This window comes from Carassius gibelio, chromosome B7 (genome assembly GCF_023724105.1).
Source record: "Carassius gibelio isolate Cgi1373 ecotype wild population from Czech Republic chromosome B7, carGib1.2-hapl.c, whole genome shotgun sequence".
In the NCBI taxonomy this organism is placed as follows: Eukaryota; Metazoa; Chordata; class Actinopteri; order Cypriniformes; family Cyprinidae; genus Carassius; species Carassius gibelio.
Genome location: NC_068402.1, coordinates 6,091,188 through 6,113,068, shown reverse-complemented (window position 1 = coordinate 6,113,068; position 21,881 = coordinate 6,091,188). Strand labels below are relative to the sequence as shown.

Genomic DNA, 21,881 nt, shown 5'->3' with positions numbered 1-21,881 from the left:
TCTTTTATATTTTAGTTTTAGTTCATTTAGAACATAACGAAAACTAATACGGTCCAAATGTTGCTGAAAAATATATTTAGAGTAACGAATATTATTTTATGCTTTTAGATTTTTAGTTCACTGTAATAACCCTGGGGCTGAATTCATTGCAGAAATGTGTTGTATGGAAGTACGTAGAAAGAAGAACAAAAACTATAAAGGACCAATCCAACATACCTGCTCGTGGATGATATCAGAAAGTTCTTTCACCATGCTTTTGAAGTTGGCCTTTAGTCCCTCGTGATACTCATACTGATCCTCTTTAATGAGCCTCTCATTGATGTCCAGAGCCATGCTGCATGCATTGACAAACTGCCTGCAACACATACAGAATAACCAAAAAACTGAGCATTACAGAGACAATACAAGATCTATTGTTATAGTGTGTGTTCATAGAAGAAGTTTTAACATGCTAGAAGATTTGTTTGATTTAGGTGGGGAATGCACATGTATTTATTTAAAAAAACTAAAATTAAAACTGTCATATAAATGTCACTGCGAGTGCTTATAAATGCAAATACCATTTACAGGAATAAGATGCCTTGGTATGATAACCAATGCATTCCTGCAGCATGGCAAGTTGATACATGCTGTTAAATGAACAGAGACTGCCGCTGCTTGCTTCCTGAAAATTGCTCACTTCAGCTTTTTTTTAGTAGATTTACTATTCTCTTGAAATTAAAGTTCTCAGAAAGAATACCTGAAGCCTTTTTTGGTGTTTTATAAAAGGCAAAAGTTGGAAATCTCACAGAAAACAAGCCAAAATAATATTAATCTCACTGATAAGAGAATGATTTGTATTGATTGTTCACATATATATCCAACTTCAGAAACCTTGTGTTTATGTGTGTTGGGAAGGTTCCTTGTAACTGCTGTTTTACCAAACCCAACTTTTCTGGTTATGTAGCCACGCAGGTATCTGTTCCCTTTGTAAGTTCAACAAACTCCGAAAGTAATACCGGCAATACCTGAATATTTCCTTGAGCTCCTTAACCTTTTTACTGGATTGACCAGATTTGGATTCATCCAGAAAAGCTCGAGCATAGGCCATCGGTCCCGCGTTCACCTATAACCCCGAAAACAGTAGAAGATGCATGAATTGACTGCCTGCAAATCACTATCAAAGAAAAGACTGTTCAGAAACTGTGTTTACAATGCACAGGAACATTTTGATACAATGTGGTCATATTAAAAATAGAAAATGCAAAATAATGTTTTTCTTTTCTTTTCTGTTACGAACAGGAATTTTGTTTTGCATTAGGGAAAATTTGGCTTGCATATAATTGTCTGTATTGACATTGTGTCAAACAACATGTGTGTATTTAAGGCATAATGTAAGAACTTTAGTGTAATATAATGTGGGGGGAAAGCTGATTTAATAAAAAATAAAAAAACCTATCAATCATTTGACAAAACAAATTGTAAAAAAGTTTAATCAAGAAAAACTCAAAAGCAACAGTATTTTACTTTTGCATACAACAGTATGTTTATTTATATATTTCTATAAACCAGTTTAAACTTGAGGCAGTATAACACATACTGTAGATAATAAATTATTATTAATAGTTTTCCATATTGCATTTATGAGAATTAGATTTTGTGCATTACAGTTACGAGAAATGTGCCTAAAATAACTTACACAATGAAAAATAACTGTTACACAAAAAACTTAATATTCCTAAAATTATGCTTTGCCTGTTAGTCACTAAATATTGTTCTGTATCCCATGATATTGATGCATTTATTGCATTATTTGATCAAAAATACAGTAAAAATAACTGTTGCCATGTTAACATATTTTAAAATATAATCTATTCCTGTGATGCAAAGCTGAATCATCAGCATCATTACTCACATGATCCTTCAGAAATCATATTTAATCTAATATGCAGTTTTGCTGCTCAAAGCACACCTCTTATTATAATCAACAGTTGTTTAATATTTTGTGGAAACAATGATCTTTTCAGGATTCTCTGAGGAGTAAAAACCTCAAAAGAACATGTATTCGAAATGGAAATCTTGTGTAATATATAAATCTCTTTACTGTCACTACTGATCAATAAGTTGAATGCTTGCTTTTTTGAATGAAAGTATTCATTTCTGTAAAAACCCCACAGTTTTGAGCAGCAGTGCGCTTAAACACTCCTGGGTGTGTAATGCATACTAGTACCTGCACACTAACACAGCCTTGGAGCTTGAGTTGAAGTGTGATCATGTTAACCTCTGAATTAGTGCAGAGTTTAGTGAGTTCAGCGCTCCTCTCTTTCATCTCATCTATTGCTACATCAATCGGCTTCAGCTCCAAGTGCTTTTCTCCCACTACCTGGATGCGCTTCTTTACATAGGGAAATGTGTTGGCCGCTGTAGACACAAACAACATGCAAACACACACATGCAGTCAACAATACAATATTCTTTCGATCCTGAACACAAATAACATCACCAAAACAAAAGACAGAGATGGTGATCTGATCTCCAGTTTTTCATCTGTGGATGACTGGCTGTCATTTACATGTCTGTCACTTGCCGTCGAGTTCACAGTTAGCCACACACCTGCTGTTGTCAATATTGACTGTTTGAAGAAGCCGCCTGAAAAGAGTCATTATCTAAGTGATATTTTGAGACCGCTGACAAAAGTTGTCACTCAAGTGCGTGCCAGTTTGTAGAATAGGCACGTTTTGGCCCACGGGGGAACATGTTATTCCCATTGTCCGTTGAAATGCTTTTTCTTCGTTTCATTAATTATTAAACCAATTTTATACAGTATTAAACGCATGCATTTTTTTGGGTTGTGAAGATTATGCAACTAACCTGTGCACACAATAAGGGCCACATACACACTATAGGTTTTCAGGAATGACAACCACATTTAAATGTGAGAGTGAGTATCATAAATGAAACATTAAGTCACTTCTGAAATTGTGATGATTGACACAATGGTAACCATAGCAAAGCTTCCGAGTTTTGCAATGTTGACCTAACCACCACTCAGCGATGCACTGTTTTGTTTCTGCTCGGAAGTGTTTAAATGTCATCAACGACTAGTTATTTAGTATTCAGAGTTAAAACAGCTGATAAAAACATTCGAAAAAGTAATCCACACGAATCATTTCTTGTGAAGCAAAAAGCTGCTTGTTTTTAAGAAACAAATCCACTGAGAGCTTTTTTTTTTCTCTGGCTGAATACAAGTCCTGTACCCACAATATTGCTTCCTCCACTGGAAAAGTAATCTCATCTGAATCAGGAGAGGAAAAAGACACGGACCAAGCACTTTTTACAATCAAAAACAGTCTAGAACTGTTCTAAACACATATTTTGGAGGGTAGACAATAGACTCCTATTTTGGTCTGAAGTTAAAAACACATTAGTGATAGATTTGTATTCTACAAACATGCAGCTTTTCAGTTCACAGTGCATTAACTGATGGACTGGAGTCATGTGGATGACTTCTGGACTGCTGTGATGTTTTTATCAGCTGTTTGGACTCTCATTCTGATGGCACCCATTCACTGCTGAGGTGAGCAAGTGATGCTACATTTCTCCAAATCTGTTCTGATGACGAAACAAACTCATTTACATCTTGTATTCCTTGAAGAGAAGTACAGAGTTGATGTACGAGCTGCAAAAAATGGTTCAGATCTCACAAGATGCACTGGGAGCAATGCCAGATCTCCTGCTGACTTTACACTTACTGGTAAGAATCGTTCGCCGCTTGCACTGTTCCTCAACCCCTCCTTGTTTCTTTCCTGTTAGTGTGAATGGAGTCTCGAAGACAAAACGCTGAATGTTGTGGCACTTTTCGAAGTCTGTCTTCCTCTCCGCCAGTTCTTTCTCATCAAAGTAGGGCTTGACAAATGTGACCTGAATGTAGGCAAACTTCGGATCTAGTTCTTTCTGGTTAACCTGCGGGTAAGATAAACAAGTTTGTGTGTGCCTTTTAATTATTTAAAGAAAGTGAGATGGTTCACTATGAAACTTGGAAAAGAAAAAAAAACCCTATTAAGATGATGCATAGTGCTTTTGAATTTAAATACTCAAACACATGCAAAGACTGCAAGCTAGACATTTGTTTGTGCTTAACATAAACAAGTCTTTCCTGGAAGATGAGTGAAATGAGCTGCTCCTCACGGTCATTTCAGGATAATACAGGAAGCTGGACAGTTAAACAGAAATGTTATGTTTTCTTACTCTGTTGGAGTCTTGGATGATTTTGACATTCTCCGCTCCAAACTTTTCTTCGTAGAGACTTAAGAGACGAAGGGAAATTTCAGGCAGACTTGTGAGCTTTGGCTCTTTGTAGATGTATTCTTTTCCATCCTCTTCTTCAAAGAAGCCCTGGGGTCCAAAAATAATGAAGAAGTTCACAAGAACACGGTTTGTCTTTCAAAAAATCATTTAAAAAAGTGACCCACCACAGTCTTTTGACCGACAGTGTAAGAATCTGCTCGGTGTGATGCATGATTTCTTCTCAAACCATATTTTAGTCATCAATTTATGAACCAAAATAGATTAATCTCAAAACCTGGCAATGTCTAGACACTGAATTCTCATCTGTACTCTATCAGACATGCAAGTGATTCATCATATCAATGGTTTACACAGACAAGTCCTTTTGGGAAGTGGTAGCTAAAAGGTGAGCTTGTAGAATGGTGTGGCATGTCTTCGTTTGAACCCACCTGCCCATAAAAGGCGACTCTAAAGTAAGTCCCCAGCAGACGTCGGCCAGAATGCATCACCTCTAATATCTTTGCATAAGCTCGCTGCAGTGTGTCATACAATCGCCTCAGTTTCTAGAGGATAAAGAGAGACAGTTATGTGAGGGAGTGTGTGAGGTGTTGGAACTGCGTTCACATCTGTGCTGTCAAAGTTTTCATTTCCTTTGAGCCTTTTCGCTTGAAACTATCATCTTCGGCTTGCTTAATATGATTTGTGAAAAGGGTCAAATAAAACAGATTCAACAACATAAAAAGAAATGCATAAGAAAGGACTAGGAACAAGAGCGGGAAATTACAAGTCAGATATGATGAGTGAACTAACCGATAAAAGTCTGCAACTATAAGTGTGTAAACTTCAAGAAGTGCGCCTAACTTTAATAAGGGTGTCACTGTTAGCAGAGGAACATATCCTAAAGTTGTAAACAGTTTTCCAAAGAAATGTTTCTTTATTAATGTAGAGTAAACTTGCTTGGGCTAATAAAAACATGCGTGTTCTTTTATGACACATACTGTCCGTGCCATTTATTTAAACATTAAAGACAAAGGTATGGAAATTAAATGTCAACAAACTAGCAATATTATCATAACACTACAATCATACATAATTTATGGGTGTCACTAAAAAAAAAAAAAAACTGATATGGAAAACCAAATGAAATATCATGTAAAACAAAAATACAAATTCAAATTCAAATTCAAATTCAAATTCAAATTCAAATTCAAATTAAATTAAATTAAATTAAATTAAATTAAATTAAATTAAATTAAATTAAATTAAATTAATGCATTTAGCAGACGCTTTTAGCCAAAGCCACTTACATTGCATTCAGGCTAACAGTTTTTACCTAACATGTGTTCCCTGGGAATCAAACCCACAACCTTTTCCGCTGCTAACGCAATGCTCTACACCACTGAGCTTTAATTCCATAAAAAGCCGAGCAATAACTATTACACACTTTTGTTTTTATTCAATGGAGTGAAACAACTCAAGATGGTGCACTCAAGTCTTTGATTCGCATGCATTTCTGTTGGTGGAAACGGTTTTAAACAAAGTACAGACTTCTGGAAGGATCAACATTCTCACGACAGCACTGGCACAGTGGTAAACTTTCCATGTAGAAGAGTTTGTTTATGAATTGCTTTCCAAAAAGCGGCTATAGAAGGCAGAGGACGATGTCTCAGTCTTAATCACTTCACAGAAGGATTCTTACATTCACAAAATGTGTGGTTTATGCTAACAAGTGTTTGCCAAGTCGCTGCTATGAGGTTTCTGTGCTGTGCTTATTAGCATGCAGTGCTGTTATCACGAACTAAAACTAAAAAGTATTACAACGCAGAAGTTATAACAATTTCACCAAATGAAATAAAACGAAAATAAATGAAAATGACAAATTGCCTTGGTAGCTAACTTAATTCAGTTTAAGTTGTAGTACAAAATGTACTAGAAAAAAAACCCTAAATAAATAAATAAATAAATATATATATAAATATATATATATATATATATATATATATATATATATATATATATATATATATATATATATATTTATTTATTTTTTTTTTTTTATATATATATATTTAAAAGTTTAAAAAGATATACTGTAAAAGTATATAAATAGTACTAAAATGATACCTTTATGTATATATGATATTCTGGTCCCTAGATATGTAGGGGATTTTTTCCTACTTCATTCAGAAATCATACTCAGAATTTTTCCACATTGACTGAGAAGAGAAAGTGAAACAGATCAAGGTTGTGTTCCTAAAGACTGATGATGCCCTCACCACCTGACTGAGCTCCTTTAATTCTTTTAAGTCTGATCAGAGTGTGCTTATGCTTTCTAAGAGTTTGGTTGTTGAGCAAGTAGCTTCAGTCTGGAATAAAAAATAAAAATAAAAATAAAAACACAGATGCCACCAAGTCTTAAAGTCACGCCATTGTGTAAGAAAAGAATTGGGCAAAGCCAAAGTTGGGCAAAGCACTTGCCAAAGTTAAATGAGCACATTTCCTAAATCTGCATGGCATAATTTCTCACCTCAAACTCATGCCGCTTCTCGTAAACTGGAATGATGAGTCTTGAAATGTGTGTTATGAGCTCAAACCTCTCGGCTTTCCATAGACCCTCCACACACACCTCCAACTGCTCTACCAGGACATCCTGTCACATAAGTACAACTGAACTTCACAAATGCATCTTTTGACTTGTTCAAAAACATTTTCCTGCTACGGTCTTTTAATGCTTCAATCTGTCAGCCTCAGTGTTTACCTCAGTGTAGTACACATCTTGCATCCCTGCGTCTTCTTTCATAGCTCCTTCTTCATCGATGTTCTGGGTGATTTTCTTAAAAGCTGCCAGTCCACTTGGGAACAGCTCTGAAACAATAAGAGAACAGAAGATATGCCACTGTATTAAGACTAGCAATAACTTTGAATACTGTATTCAACACATACGGTATGAATCAATAGTACAACTACAGATTGGTTTATCATTTAACTCTAATAAAATAGTTTTGCTTGAAATGTGTGCTTGCACCATGCTTCATTAAAATAAAGATGTCAAAGAAGGTCTGACATTAACACATGTTTATCTTTCCATGCTTTTTTCTTGTGTGTGTAAATACAGTTTGGGATCACGTTTCACAAGTTACTGCATTATTAAAGATTACTTGAAAACCTGATGATTAGGATTATAAAATAACTGTATAACTGTTACCAACACATGACTTCTGAGAAACATACAGCAGTCCTTTAAACAATGCTATTTTTATCTCTGGTTTCTAGTTATGCAAATATGTGCGACATGTGACATTCTTTTCGATTTCCATCATAAGAGTTGAAGAGAGCAAACCTCTGAACTGCTAGCAGCTAACAAAATCTGTTTGCAATTTAAAAAACGTTCTGTAAAATGGACATTTTAAGTTAATGAATGCTTTATTTAAAATCAAAATGGAAGAGAAAGAAACAGGTTTCAAATGCTATCCACAATACTTCAGACACATTGTTTGAGACTTTGCATTGCCATTTGCATTGTGCACCACAAATTAGACCTAGATAGTGAAGTGTTTGTCCTGAGCAAGACCATTATTTGCATGGGGAAATGAGGGAAATTACATGAGCCACAGGTTTTTATTGTTTTTATTATTTTTAGGACACGTCATCTAAGGAAGAAGGATTTTAGCCAAATATATGAGCATGTTTAAAATAAATAAAACCTTTGCAAACTTACTTCTCCTGTGCAAATACTCTGCCACCAATGCAGCAACATGAACATTACACATAGCAGCCTGAGGAAATACAAGAGCAGACAAAATAAGGTTCACATCACTAAGAAAACAAATCTCACACACAATGAGCTGAACGTAAGCTCATCTATGTCAGTTGATTTAGAGGTACAGTCCAATCAAAAATGAAAACTTGCTGATAACACATTGTTACATTTTATTTTATTTTGACATACCTTGAAATTATTTTCTCAAGTAGATTAAGTGAAGACGTATGCTTCCGCAAATATGCGTCCAGGGTTAAGTGCATACTAGATCTCAGGTTAGATGGAGCATGGTGCACATCAGGTGAGATTCTAGACTTCTGACTAACTGCTTAACTTTAGTTAAGTTGTTTTCAGTTGCATTAACTATGGGGGGGGGGGCTAAACATAGTACTGGTCATAAGTAGCGGTCAACCGATATATTGCCAAGGCCGATATATCGGCTGATGTTTGGCATTTTTCAAATATCGGCATCGGCGAAAACTTTTCATTTTCTGCTTGGCTGATATGTTCGAGGCGGGACTTTTATTTTGATGGTGCTGAGAGCGTGAGAGCCTGAGCGCACACAGTGCTCACACTCTTTCTCTCTTGTTCGTCGTCGTTAACAGTTCTGTCTAATACGGATAGAAGTCTGTCTAAAAATCGTATAGAACGATTAAACAAAGGAATTCATGTATACAGAAATTATTATAATGATTGCTTTTATATTACGCATATTAGTTACAGAAAGGCAAACATTATAATACTTATTTGTTTGCATTTGTCAGCATTAAGCAAATACGCATTTATATAATTTAAACGGACCCACTTTATATTAAGTTGCCTTAACTACTATGTACTTACATTTTAATTAATAATTAAGTACAATGTACTTATTGTGTACATACATGTTTTTACATTGTACTTATATTTTAAAAAAACCTACATGTAATTACATCTGTATTTAATTTCTGTAATTACATTTATAATTACACTGTTGACCCATACTTTTCACCTTAACCCAACCTTAAACTTACCCATACCTCCAACCCTCTCCCTAACCTTACCCCTATCCCACCTCAATAGCAGCAAAAGTGTTTTACAATACAATATGAACACAATAAGTACATTGTACTTATTTTATTATGTAAGTACATAGTAGTTAAGGCCACCTAATATAAAATGGGACCATTTAAACAAATCTTTGAATGACTAATGAACATTTAATTTCACAAATCTTACAAACTTAGTCTAATCCAGCTGTGAGATCTTGTGAAGTGCGCATTTTTATCCAGCATGATCACGTGTTCTCTGCGTGACGATCTGTTCGTGTGAATTGAATGCTTTAAACTTTAAACTCATGATTTCAAATTATTCAGCGCTTTATGCATTCACCCACTGTCATATTCATGTCATTATCACTGTGTGCTGTATGTAAAATGAGGGTTACCCTGGCTTTATTTGAAAAATATGATTCCCAGTGCACACAAACTTCCCAGAATACCGAGTGCCCCATTGGTTACAGTGTTTACTTCCTTTTTAATTATATTTGTATTAAATATTTATTTATTTGTGAAAAATACCTTGACATCTAAAGTTTGTTTAGTTCACTCATTTATTTTTTAATCCATTGTCAAACGATCATATGATTACAATTTTTTAATATTAATAATCATATCGGCATTATATCGGCTATCGGCCCCCCTTGCTTTCCAAAATATCGGCATCGGCTGTCAAAAAACACATATAGTGGGGCGCATGTAAAACGGCCGATGTGAGGCACCCTGAGCGACATAGATTCCTAATGAACGAGTAAATATAAAGTAAAGAGTTAACTAGAATAAATCAAATGTCAGAATAATAGAAATAATTAGAGACAGACAAACAACCAATTTGCATTACAACCTAAATTCGAGGTCATACTAAAATGGAGTCAGGTTTGAGTTTAACCTAAATTGAATAACTTTGCGTGCTGAAAAGACCGAACATGCAGGAAACCTTCAGCCAGCACTAGATACATTCCTTGGACCGAGTGCACGGACCTTACATCGGTAAGAAACAAATCCGTCAACACATTTTAAACTTAAATTTGACTCATTCACCAAAAATTAAAACGAAAAAAGTAAAATGCCTTAATTATGGATTTTTTCTTACAAGGAACATTCACAAGACAATAATTGAATTTGATCTTATTCTGACGGCACCCATTCACTGCAGAGGATACATTGGTGAGCAAGTGATGTAATGCTAAATTTCCCTAAATATGTTCTAATCAAGAAAAAAAAAAATACATTTTTGATTACCTGAGAGTGAGTAAATGTAAATTTTTGGGCAAACTATTCCTTCAACTATCTCCATTTATTTGTTCTAGGGCATCCACTGCACAAGGAACTACTGTTATATAATTTTTCCCATTGTTGGGTGTATTCCCTGTATGCGACTAAAATAGAAATATTAGAGAATGCTGGCAAGGAAGTGACCTTTACTCCAATTCATTTCCTGTTTTTATTCAGTGGGGGATATATTTACATGAAGAATCAAACACTGCTGTTTAACCCAAACATATCAGAAGAGTACGGAACACATTGAGCCCAATTATTAGATCATTCCTAAATCAGGTAAACAGAACAAGTTAAACAGCACGGAGCATCTCTTGTGAACTGTTGTTAAATGATCGAGGCTTGACCCGTGTTCAGTCAGGCAAAGGCTGGGACAGGTGCAATTACAAAGTTTGTTTAAAGGATAACCTAAACGTTGCTACCAGGAGGTGGTTTCCAGAGGGTTGCTCGCCATTAGTTATGGCCATAAAAAATAACCGATTTATGTCATGCAACTGAAATCTCCAAACAGGTGGTTCAAAACTAAAATAGAGAAAGAAATGCATCATATGTGCATAAAGCCTTATAAAGTATTAAAGTCTGACAACATATAGTGTGCCCTTGTAAGATTGTGTCTATAGATTAAAGTTAGTTGAATAAGTGTTAGAAAAACTTTTCAATGACTTCTATAAAAGTAAAATGAAATATATATTTTTATAAAAGTATCAAAAGACCAGAAACAATTTCTACATCAAAATGGAAGCTGTTGATAAAAAAAAAAAAAAATGGCACTTGGTTTTTATATTAACTTATGCAAATGTATTGGTAATAAAACTGAAAACTGAATTAAACAATGTATAACATATTAAGATAAACATCTGAAAACAAAGATTGCGTTTCCTCTGAAATTTCCACCGTAGAGCACATGATATGATCTGCAGGTCGTGTGCTGAATGGCATTCAGTGTATACTTACAGCTTCAGGGCGATGCGGGGCGTAAAATGGCCTACAGGCATTATGAGTGAGCAAGCGTCTAACTTCATCCATACAGAATGGGCTGAGGCCAAAACAAGTTGACATGGAGCCTTTCCAATGCACCTGTACCAACAAAACACTGCACCACATGCTCAAAATAACACACCTCGGAGAAGTCTCCATTCTTGCTGTGTGCTCGTGCCATGCTGTCCAGCCAGGTCCGCCGGAGCTCTGGAGTGCTTGCGTACGATCGGGCCAGACTGTACTGAAGGTCGAGCAGCATTTCTGGGTCTTTCTCGTGCTCACGCATCTGAGCGGTGGCCATCAAAACCGTACGAATCCTCATCGTCAGACCCTTCACTTCAGAGGGAAACGTGGTGGTCTGGGGAGATAACATAGATTAATATAACAAATATTTGCCAAGAGAAGCAAAAAAATGTGCAGGGCACTTTAGTACACAGCTGTACACGCAAGTCAAATTCCTCCATGCTATTTTCTAAATTCCTGCTCTATGCAAATTTTTTTGACACCATGTCTTGCAGCGTTTTCTACATCTCACAAGAAAGACTTGCATGTCAAGTCATGAAGACTGTGTATAATATTCTTTGAAATGAACGAGTAGTTCACTTCCAAAGTTTCCTAATAATTCACTCACCCCCGTGTCATCCAAGATGACATCCATGAATTTTCTTCTCGAGTTGGAAATAAATTAATGGGGGGGGTTAATTGTGTAATGTTGCTGTTACAACACTGAAAGTTCAATGCAAACAGAGATACTGTCTTTTAAAATTTGGCAGTTTAATGCCTACAAATATATCTGGTAGGAATTAAAATGTATAAAGTCAACCAACCCTTTTGAGGAAAACATTCCAGGATTTTCCTCCATATAGAGGACTTCAATGGGGGCCGGTGGGTTGAAGGTCCAAATGGGCTTCAAAGGGCTCTACACGATCCCAGCTGAGGAATAAGGGTCTTATCAAGTGAAACAATTGATCATTTTCTGAAAAGAAAAAGGGCTGGGAATAACTAAATATATAAATGACTGACCGTTTCGCTAGATAAGACCCATATTTCTCAGCTGGGATCGTGAAGAGCCCTTTGAAGCTGCATTGAAACTGTAATTTGGACCTTTGACCCATTGGCCGCTTTTTGAAGACCACTAAACCGAGAAAAATGGTTTCTTCAAAAACCTTAATTTCTTTCCAACTGAAAAAAGAAAGACATATTTGATCAGATCTGTTAAAATCCTGAGTGATCATAGTTTTACTTTTCTGGCATACAGCCTTTATGGTTATTAAGTCTATTATTTAGTCTATCATTACTGTACATGGACAGATTATATTATATGTGTATGGGCAGATCCTGTTCTTAAGCTGTATAGTTATAAATGTTTAATAAATAAAAAATTAAGAAAAACAGACAGACATGAACATCTTAAATGACTTGGGCAGGGTTCCCATACCTTGATTAACTTCAAATTCAAGGACCTTTCAAGGACTTTCCAGGTCCAATACCTTCAAATTCTTCAAACATTTTACATGAGATAAACAACTATGCATTAATTTTTGGCCATTTGACAGAGATCTGATGTTCTATTTGTTGTATTTCTGTTTTGCATAATTTCCGGGAATGTCTGTGAAACAGAGGTACCATCCTAGTAGTTTTGTGCATGATTGAACATCATGTAGGGTGACCATATTTTAGTTTTCCAAAAAGAGGACAGTGGGTGTGGGCAGGGCGGGGGGATGGGGTGTGGTTGGTTGGTGGTTAAAGTAGTGCCCAAAGTAGTGCAATTACAATATCCCAAATATCAAAACTGAAAATATGTCATTTACATACATAAAATACATATTTTATGGTCACTGTCATGCATATTGATCATAAACACAGCTAAAAAGCTTCCTACCAGTGGCCCTCCTTCACAAAACACACAGTTTTATCATAGGCAGAATGCTAAATCTTTCAATACAAGCATTTTAGTCAAATGTAATTAAAGCAACATTAACCCAAGGAGAAAATCATCCCATTAACAGTTTAAAAGTAGCCATAGGAGAAAAAAAGAAGGCAGACTTGGCAACCCAGCATTCAGCACGAGCTACGGGAGTCAGATTTGACTGATCACGGGTGGAGGAGAGAGATTTAAATACTCTGCGTATTGATAGCGGCTCCCTGATGCACAGAAATGATGCAATATTAGAATGTTTGCAGGGAACAGGAAAATCATGGGAGTGGGCAATAATGGTCAGAAATTCAATGGGAGTGGAATTAAGAAAACAGTCCCTCGCAGCGTTTGGGTACAAAAATGCACTGGCGACTGTAGAAAACAGAAGCCATAACCAGAAATCCCGGCCAGACGAGGACCTGCATCAATGTATGTTTATTTTTAAAAACTTTCCAGGGCCATGAATTTTTTTTTTCAGATTCACAAACTTTCAAGGACCCGTGGGAACCCTGCTTGGAAATTAGCAAATTATCAGTACATTTTATCTGCAGGTGAACTAATCCTTTAACAAAACTATCTAAAAGGTCTGAAGACCACACAGTTTTTGTTCATTCACTGCATTTTGGTGTTTTTGGAGCTTAACAATGGTTTCTTTGTGTGTGAATGGCTCTTTAAAAAGTAATGGGCCAGTGATGTGGGATTGTGGTTTTTTTGCAATAACATTGAAAAAAAATCATTTTCTGTATTCAGAACATTACATTTGCCAATTATTACACAACTCTCTGAAATGCTTGATTCTTACGCGTTTCACACTGCAAACTTGAGCTTAGCGAGCTTCTTGTCAGCATCACTACTTATACATACAAAAAGAAAAAGATTCCAGTTTGCATTCTCTACTGCACCTTCATGGCTTTATCACTGTTGGCAAAGTTGTTGATGATGGACAGTGACTCCTGGAAACGTGAGCTGCCCGTAAGCGCCACATCAGCGATAAGCTGGCTCACAGCGATGATGATCTAATGGTCAGAGAGGACACAGACAAAATATACATTCTTGGGTCACACAAGAACAGGCACAAGTTAGTGTATTTGTTTACCAAGGGGACAAAATTATCAGTGAAATCCATGCTTGAGATTTGAGAAAAGAAGAGTGAAGAAAAAGATAAATCAAGGTAAATCTAACATGTGAACAACATTTTTGATCATCCATTAAGCTGAAATTTATGCAAATGTATTATGCAAAATAATACAGCCAGTATGAAAATATAATTGAATTGTGTGTAGAGACATAAACTGCCAGCTATGAAATTTGCCTTGGCAAGACATCTTATTTCACAGATGTCATTTCCATCACAGGATGCTATTAAACACAACACATTATGTGAGATGAGGTGGAAATGACACTAAGTGTTTTCTCGTGATACTTTATGGTGTGTTTACATGACACAGTTTTTAACTAAAAATTGAAAACTTTTGTGCATTTTGGTCATCCATTCACAAGATGCATGCCATTGCTGTATAAAAGCACCCTTATATTTACAGTTGGATATCGTAATAAGACAAATTAAAGCGAAAGGGTGAAAAAGTGAGTTCATTTACCAAAAGCCCTCAAGGCCTAAACTCTATCATCAAAATAGCTAAAGGAACGCCCTCATACAGCACACTGGGTTTCACGAAGCGAAAGTGTGACCAAACAAAAAAAAAAAAAACGTTTATGGTATAGAAGATAGGTCTAAAAGCATTTTAGTATGAATGCAAAAAAATACTAACAATTTGTTTTTATTTATGAGGGTGCAACTGAAATGTATCTTATAAATCAAAAAAGTAAAGTTGTTGCTCTGCATTGAGTAGAAATGACGGCGATGCCTTAAGACACATGAGAGAGTGGTATTCAGCTCAAGTTCAAACAAGTGAATGTGGCTTGACCTGTCTCACTGGCATTCTGAGGTTTTATTACGCCATGCAGACTGCATCACATGCTTACGCACCTTCAGCAAACCTTTTCTGCTTTCGATAACATTCAAAGACATTAACCTGTTAAATGTCACCCCGTCCCGTATTCGGGACGCCTACGTTGACTATACTATATTACAATCAAATCTAATCTAATCTTGACAAACTATATATCGTTGGAAAGGTCTAAGACTCCCAAATAAATATTTTACCAATATTTTTGGTTAGAAATTATGTAGGAAAAGTAATAGATGAATTTATGACAAGAGTGCTACATTACAAAAGGAGCTTTGACCTTTGTTTAAAAATAATACTTCCTCGTTGCCTTTTTCTCTATCACATTTTAGAAATCATCAGAAGTTACATATCACTTGAAAACATAAAATCTCAAAATTCATCCTTCAAAACCCATTTTAAAATCAGACATTGCATTACCATGTAAATTGTACATCAAAATCATGTTACAAAATGTTTTCAGACATGAATTAAAAAAATTTAGGTTTGTATCATGCACATTCAAGTCTATCTTCAAAAACGTGAGTGACAGTTAACAGGTTAAGACACCTAGACGGTCTATGTAATATCAGATAAACAGAAATGATCTAATTCTTGAGACACACCGGATCACACGCAAGTCAGTACGCACAAACACGGACGTCATAATGAATTTACAGTCTTACTGTTAAAGGGGTCATATGATGCCATTTACATTTTTCCTTTCTCTTTGGAGAGAGAGAGAGAGAGAGAGAGACAGGGACACACAGTGGAGTCAGCTGTCTTATCCGTCCATGTCTGGTGTACTTTAAACACATACGAGCTTCATCACTGTCTGACACGACTCTGTTCCCCTTTCAGACTTGAACTGATGGTAAAACTAAGGACATTATTAACTGTCTTTATTTTGAGAGATAAACCTCGCGATTTTAGAAAGGGGCGTTACATTTCTGACGAGTGCTTGCGGTGTTCGGCCAATCACAGTGCACTGGGTCAGTTGGCCAATCAGAGCAGAATGTGCTTGTCAGAAGGAGGGACTTTGTAGAAAATGATGCGTTTGAGAGAGACGGGGCATAGAGGACCTACAATAATGTACAGTATTTGAAAAATAATGCTTTTTGAACATTAAAAGCATGTCAACAAATTCTATTACGGTACACCAAATACACAAAATAATTTTCTTTAAAAAAGCATCATATGGCTCCTTTAAATCCTGTAAACTAACATTCAAATGTTTTGGGGTCAAGCTTATTTTTCAGTAGGGATGCATTAAATTGATCAAATTAAACAGTATATTTTTACACAATATATGTTTCAAATAAATTCTGTGGTTTTGAAATTTTCCATTCATCAAAGAATCCTGAAAAACAGCGTTGACTTGAACACACACACACACACTCACAATTCGCGAAACTAAAGTGGGCCAAAAAGAAATCTAACTCTAATTCCAAAATCAGGAAATTACATAAAGTGTGAAATCACTCTCAAAAGCAATGTAGAGCTGTGGATCTTTTGACATTTCTAGTAACTGCCCTCACATTCTTTTTAGCTGACTGCAGACTTGACTCAGTAATGTGATCACTCATTAGTTCTCCACTGCATGTTAACACATCAAGAGAATCATCTGACAGTCGTACCTTAAGGACAAACGTATAAAGCTTTATAGAAACCATCAAATGACATCATTTATATTTGTTTTGCTGCAGGTTTCATGTTCAGAATCATATTAGCATTGTGTGTTTTAGCAGGAATTAACTTGTGAAATAAGAACATGTATGTGTCATCTAAAGTTAGTATTAAAAAAAAAGGCAAACCTGGAAAAAGGGAACAGAAGATTAGATCAGAATGATTTCTGAAGGATCATGTGACACTTAAGACTGGAGTAAAGATGCTGAAAGTTACAGGCATACAATAGGTTTTAAAATATATGTAAATAAATACTAAACAGTAATAATATAAAATATGAAACAACAGTTAAATTAATTCCATTTGATCTATTAGTTAATAATTTGCACTTACAATGTTGATAATGTTTTTGCTGCAAAAACAGTAATGTTTTACGATCTTGTAAATAGCCGTTAAAGCGTCTTACTTCTGGACTCAGAGGTGCAAGCTCAATAATCACCCCTTTTGGGCTTCAAACATGCAGCCTTTCAGCAACCACCCATAATTTTTAAGCATTAGGTTACGGTACTCCTCCGCTTTATACAAAAAAACTTCCCTCACATCCAAGTGATCTTTCACCACAAGTACTGCGCAACGGTTTTGACAAGTAAACATTAAAATGACGTGCCAAGACGTGCGCTGATATACAGTACGATAGGATTTGTAATGCATAAAATTAACAAAGAAGAAAAAGGTTAGATTTGGCATTAAATTAGCCATTAAATTTGGCAGACACACTACTGTTTCCCAATAAAATACAGTTGGGGCTCATAACTTGTGCATGATACAGCTGGAAAATAAAGAGGAAAATGAAAAGTGAAAAAAAAACAAGGACAAGTTTATTAAGGTGAAATAATAGTTATTATAAAATGTTATTTTATACCTGTAAGTGCATGCGCAGGAAGCTTTTCCTCTTGGTGTAATCAAAATTGTTCCTCATGAGCAGGTATAGAAGGGCAGACGCTTCTCCACGGAGGACACTTAGTTTAGACATACAGCACTTCAAGACTTCATAGCACAGAGAACCGCACAGAGTTACACGGCCCTTGAAAAGGGGAACCTGGAACTAAAATATATAGATCGAGACACAAACACATTCATGTGCAAGTCCTTGCAAACATCTCATGTTGTTGCATTCTTCAAACCTATGGTTTACCCAAAATAAAAACTATTTCCATTAACATTATCCTTTGCTCCGAACCTGTATGCTACAAATGTTTAATAATAATAATAATAATAATAATAATAATAATAAAGCTGAACCTTTTGGATTTGGGTTGGGAACCACAAATAATGATTTTCTAAAAGAACTATTCCTTTAGTAAAAGAAGTACGTCGGTCTCACCTTGAAGATAAAGGCTCGCAGAGAGGCAAAGATGTGTTTGATTGCGGTTTCTGATTGTCCGACTTTCAGTAAAGTGAGGTACGTGTCAAAGACCTTCGTCATCAGAGCATTGTGACCATCACTGTCCAGCAGCTGAATCTGTCAAGATCCATTAATTACACTATCAGTCTGTGGAAGGATCAACCCCTGGCTTCATCATGAACACTAGGATAAGAATGAGTGCATGTGTTGGTGATTACCTTGAAGCTCTGAGTGAAGAGTGAGAGGACATCCAGCACGGTAAGGCAGGCCTCTGTCGACATATTCCCCTCAAGCAGAGACTGATGGTTGACCTCTGCTTCTGTGGCACCTCCAGCTGAAACACAGGATCACACAAATGCATGCTAATATTTCAATGCAACGTAAAAACCTAAAAAACTTTACTCAAAGTTTCAAGATATTTTCTTGTTAATATCATAGTCATAAGTCTAGATTTAAGAATACAAGTTAAATACAGCTACGGTCAAGAAATTAAGGACTATATGTGACCCTGGACCACAAGATAAGTATACTGTAAGTCGCTGGGGTTTATTTGTAGCAATTGCCCAAAAAACACTGTATGGGTCAAAATGATCAATTTGACTTTTATGCCAAAAATTATTCGGATATTACATAAAGATCATGTTCCATGAAGATATTTTGTACATTTCCTACTGTAAATATATCAAAACAAAATTTCTAATTAGTAATATGCATCGCTAAGAATTCATTTGGACAACTTCAAATGCGACTTTCTCAGTATTTAGATTTTTCTTCACCCTCAGATTCCAGATTTTCAAATAGTTGCATCTCTGCCAAATATTGCCAGATGGTAACAAACCATACATCAATAGAAACCTTATTTGTAGCTTTCATTTGATGTAAAAATGTCAATGTTCAAATTTATGTTTTAATGTTCAAACACATTTTACTAAACTACCTTGTAATACACTACCACTGAAAGGTTTGGGGCCAGTATATAAAAGAATTACATTTTAAACTATTCATTTTTATTAAAATATACAATATTATAACATTATAATATTTATTTTATCAAATAAATGCAGCTTTGGTGAGCACAACACACTTGTTATTAAAATATTACAAACTACAAAGTGAGACTTTAAGTTGTTAAATTATATAAGACTTTGTTCTGATATATTAAATTAGGTAAAGTTTTTCCATTTCATTTTATTCATTGCATTACAATATGTTTAGTTTTGTTTTGTAGTGGAGCTTAATATATCATTATATAATAAATAAAAAACCTATGGAAATCATGTAGCATAATGCAATTTTTCCCAGAATGAATGGAAATAGAATAACAGAGGAGTACACCAATTACCCATGTTCAGGGTTAATGAGGTGTCCATAGTGCTAAACTGCTGCAGCTTTGCTTGCATTAGGCTTCCTCGACTTCTCAGCACCGGCATGGTCTGAGACTTCCTCTCACACGAGAAGAGTTTGGACACCCAGGGCTCCAGGCTCCTAAACAACGCACACAAACAAAGCTGTATTGTCCCCAACAATGCTAATCTTGATACCACTGATCATTTGAAAGCACAGGGGGCAATGAAATGTAAAGATCTGGCTTTGATGACATGGAGACAGCGTCACAGTTGTGGTTCATGTAAATATGAGTGATCTGAATGTGGTTAATTCTCAAAAGGGAAACATGTAGTCGTTGTTTAGTCTCTATCATGCATACCGGCTGATGTTTCGCTTGCCCACATAGCGGAACTGGACTATGCAGATCCTACAAACAGAGAAGACTGAAAATGAGTTTGTTATTGTGACAGAAAGCCAAATAAAGGCTAAAGAAAGATTTACTTTCTGACAAGATTTACTTTCTGGCAATAAACTTATATAATTTCCTCCCATCTTCAGAGCCGGAAACACAGATTAAGACCCAAAACATTCCACAAGTGTGCATGTTCTTCCAGCAACACCAGCTGGATTTCACATTTTGTCAGAACAAAATTCTTAAGGTAACATTGTGTGCCGTATTCTCAGCAGCCATTAAACAATTTACTTTTATTCAAATGTGCATTCATTTAATCAAGAGACAGCAAAGTCTTTTACATTGTTACAAAAACGTACATCTTTCAATTAAATGCAGTTCTTTAAAACTTTCCATTTATTAAGGTTTCATGAAAAAGACCGGTCAACACCGGTCAGACAAGTGGGAAACACCTCATGGGAAACTTAGTACGTCACTCACTCGAGCAGACTGAGGAAGTTCATGACGTCTTGAGGATTGACTTTAGACCAGTAGGCAAGTAGAGTATCTACAGGAAGACATTAAGTAACATACAAACAAAAGCATTAGTGCAATATAGCTCTTATAACACTTGTTCCTGTTCACAGTGACATTCTCAAAAATACAGGACAACAACCAATCTCACAGGGTTCCCACGCTGTTCTTTGACAAATGGCCAAAAATAATACTTTTACAGAAATGATTTCAAAAATGAAAATTATGCCATGATGTACACACCCTTAAAGGAACACTCCACTTTTTTTTTAGAAAAATTGGCAAATTTTCCAACTCCCCTAGAGTTAAACAGCTTTTTTACTGTTTTTTTACTGTTTTTTTTTTTTTTTTTTTTACAGTTTTCGAATCCATTCAGCCGATCTCCGGGTCTGGCGGTAGTACTTTTAGCTTAGCTTAGCATAGATTATTGAAGCTTAACATCTTGCTCAAAAATGACCAAAGAGTTTCTATATTATTCCTGTTTAAAACTTGGCACTTCTGTAGTTACATTGTGTACTAAGACTGACAGAAAATGAAAAGTTGTGATTTTCTAGGCCGATATGGCTAGGAACTATACTTTCACTCCGGCGTAACAATCAAGAAAGTTTGCTGTCATACCACGGGTTCAGCAGGTGCAGTGATAATCCAGCACCTAAAAATAGGCTACTGCTGGAAGTTAACTGGGGACTAATTTAAAGCCGCTGTGTAATAAAATGGCAGAAAATTGCAACTTTTAATTTCCCGTCGGTCTCAGTACACGATTAACTACAGAAGTGTCAGGTTTTAAATAGAAAAAGATATTTAAACTCTTTGGTCATTTTTGAGCGAGATGCTAACGGTCTAATCAGATGCAATGATCTATGCTAAGCTAAGCTAAAAGTGCTACCATCAGACCCGGAGATCGGCTGAATGGATTCGAAAAAGGTGAAACTCAACTGAATAACTGAGTTAGACAATTTCACTATTTTAAAAAATAGCTGAGTGTTCCTTTAAGCCATCATAAGTTTATATTACTTTCTTTTTTTAATACAAATCTGTGTTATATTAAGAAAATATCCTGGCTCTTTCAAGCTTAATATTGAAGCAGTGAATAGGGTTTAAGATTTTTAAGTCCAATAAAAGTGTATCCATCCATCATAAAAAGTGCACCACAACACTCAAGGAGGTTAATAAAGGTCTTCTGAAGCAAATAGATTTTTTTTTTAAAGAAAAACATGCATATTTAAAAATAAAAAAGATTTACTCTCTAGCTTCCGTTAACTGATGATGCAAGATGTAGCGTAAGCTCCAGTGAAAATATGCTAGTCTCGTAAGAACCAAGTTTTGTTCACAGCAGAGGAAAACCAATCTCCTCTTGGTTCATACTGAAATCCTCCAACACTTTTCTTTACAAATTCTCAACCAGTGTTTTGTTTT

The 21,881-nt window shown here is 35.7% G+C and overlaps 1 protein-coding gene across 3 annotated transcripts in view; it reads right to left on the bottom strand.

Moving 5' to 3' along the window:
* The window catches only part of dock11 (dedicator of cytokinesis 11), a 67,511-nt gene that overhangs the window by 6,206 nt on the left and 39,424 nt on the right, over window positions 1–21,881 (bottom strand). For all 3 annotated transcript variants that reach the window (XM_052561021.1, XM_052561022.1, XM_052561023.1), the window contains 17 exons: window positions 20,433–20,499; window positions 19,920–19,967; window positions 19,557–19,699; window positions 18,433–18,548; window positions 18,194–18,331; window positions 17,732–17,914; window positions 14,140–14,253; window positions 11,462–11,677; window positions 7,985–8,042; window positions 7,025–7,131; window positions 6,794–6,916; window positions 4,716–4,829; window positions 4,228–4,374; window positions 3,732–3,942; window positions 2,210–2,400; window positions 1,008–1,105; window positions 217–355 (listed from right to left, as the gene is read on the bottom strand). In XM_052561021.1, the coding sequence (XP_052416981.1) occupies window positions 217–355; window positions 1,008–1,105; window positions 2,210–2,400; window positions 3,732–3,942; window positions 4,228–4,374; window positions 4,716–4,829; window positions 6,794–6,916; window positions 7,025–7,131; window positions 7,985–8,042; window positions 11,462–11,677; window positions 14,140–14,253; window positions 17,732–17,914; window positions 18,194–18,331; window positions 18,433–18,548; window positions 19,557–19,699; window positions 19,920–19,967; window positions 20,433–20,499 (2,213 nt within the window). The remainder of the gene's footprint in view (window positions 1–216; window positions 356–1,007; window positions 1,106–2,209; window positions 2,401–3,731; window positions 3,943–4,227; window positions 4,375–4,715; window positions 4,830–6,793; window positions 6,917–7,024; window positions 7,132–7,984; window positions 8,043–11,461; window positions 11,678–14,139; window positions 14,254–17,731; window positions 17,915–18,193; window positions 18,332–18,432; window positions 18,549–19,556; window positions 19,700–19,919; window positions 19,968–20,432; window positions 20,500–21,881) is intronic.